Source organism: Rhincodon typus, unplaced genomic scaffold (assembly GCF_021869965.1).
Source record: "Rhincodon typus isolate 14 unplaced genomic scaffold, sRhiTyp1.1 hic_rhity00008107, whole genome shotgun sequence".
In the NCBI taxonomy this organism is placed as follows: domain Eukaryota; kingdom Metazoa; phylum Chordata; class Chondrichthyes; order Orectolobiformes; family Rhincodontidae; genus Rhincodon; species Rhincodon typus.
The window spans coordinates 5,283-5,756 of NW_025973745.1; the positions used below are offsets into that span (position 1 = coordinate 5,283).

The following is a 474-nucleotide window of genomic DNA, read 5'->3' on the forward strand; positions in this document are numbered from 1 at the left end:
CCCCCACCCCCTACCCCCACAGAAACTGGACATTGAAGCGGAGCTGATCACATTGGTCACCACCGAGCCAACGGGCATCGCTGAGCTGCCCAGCAGGGTCCCCTCAGACTCCCCTCGCTGGCATTTCTACCTGTACCAGCACACACACGAGGGCAGCTCGCTGGAATCCCTAGGTGAGACCCTCCTCCCGAGGACAGTGCAAAGTGGTTTTGGGGTCTCCGCCCCTGAGGAAAGGATCCCTTGTGCCGACAGACTGATCCCTGGGCACTGATGTTAGGAAGAGAGAGCGCGGATCGGTTAGGGACTGTACTCATCGGAGGTTTTGCTTTTAGAATGAGGAAGGGAATCTGGTAGAAAGCTGTAAAATTCTGTTGCGACTAGATGTGGTGGTGGGGAAGTGCAGGAAGATGCTTGTGGTTGTTGGAGGTCAGTCATCTCAGCTCCAGGAGTTCCTCAGGGTAGTGTCCCAGGCCC

At 56.8% G+C, this 474-nt stretch overlaps 1 protein-coding gene across 1 annotated transcript in view; it reads left to right on the plus strand.

The window, feature by feature from the left end:
- The window catches only part of LOC125482274 (twinfilin-1-like), a gene marked incomplete at both ends in the record, with an annotated part of 5,275 nt that extends 5,102 nt beyond the window's left edge, over positions 1-173 (plus strand). The window contains one exon of the mRNA XM_048594318.1: positions 23-173. Within this exon, the coding sequence (XP_048450275.1) occupies positions 23-173 (151 nt within the window). The remainder of the gene's footprint in view (positions 1-22) is intronic.
- Between the last annotated feature and the right edge of the window lie 301 nt (positions 174-474).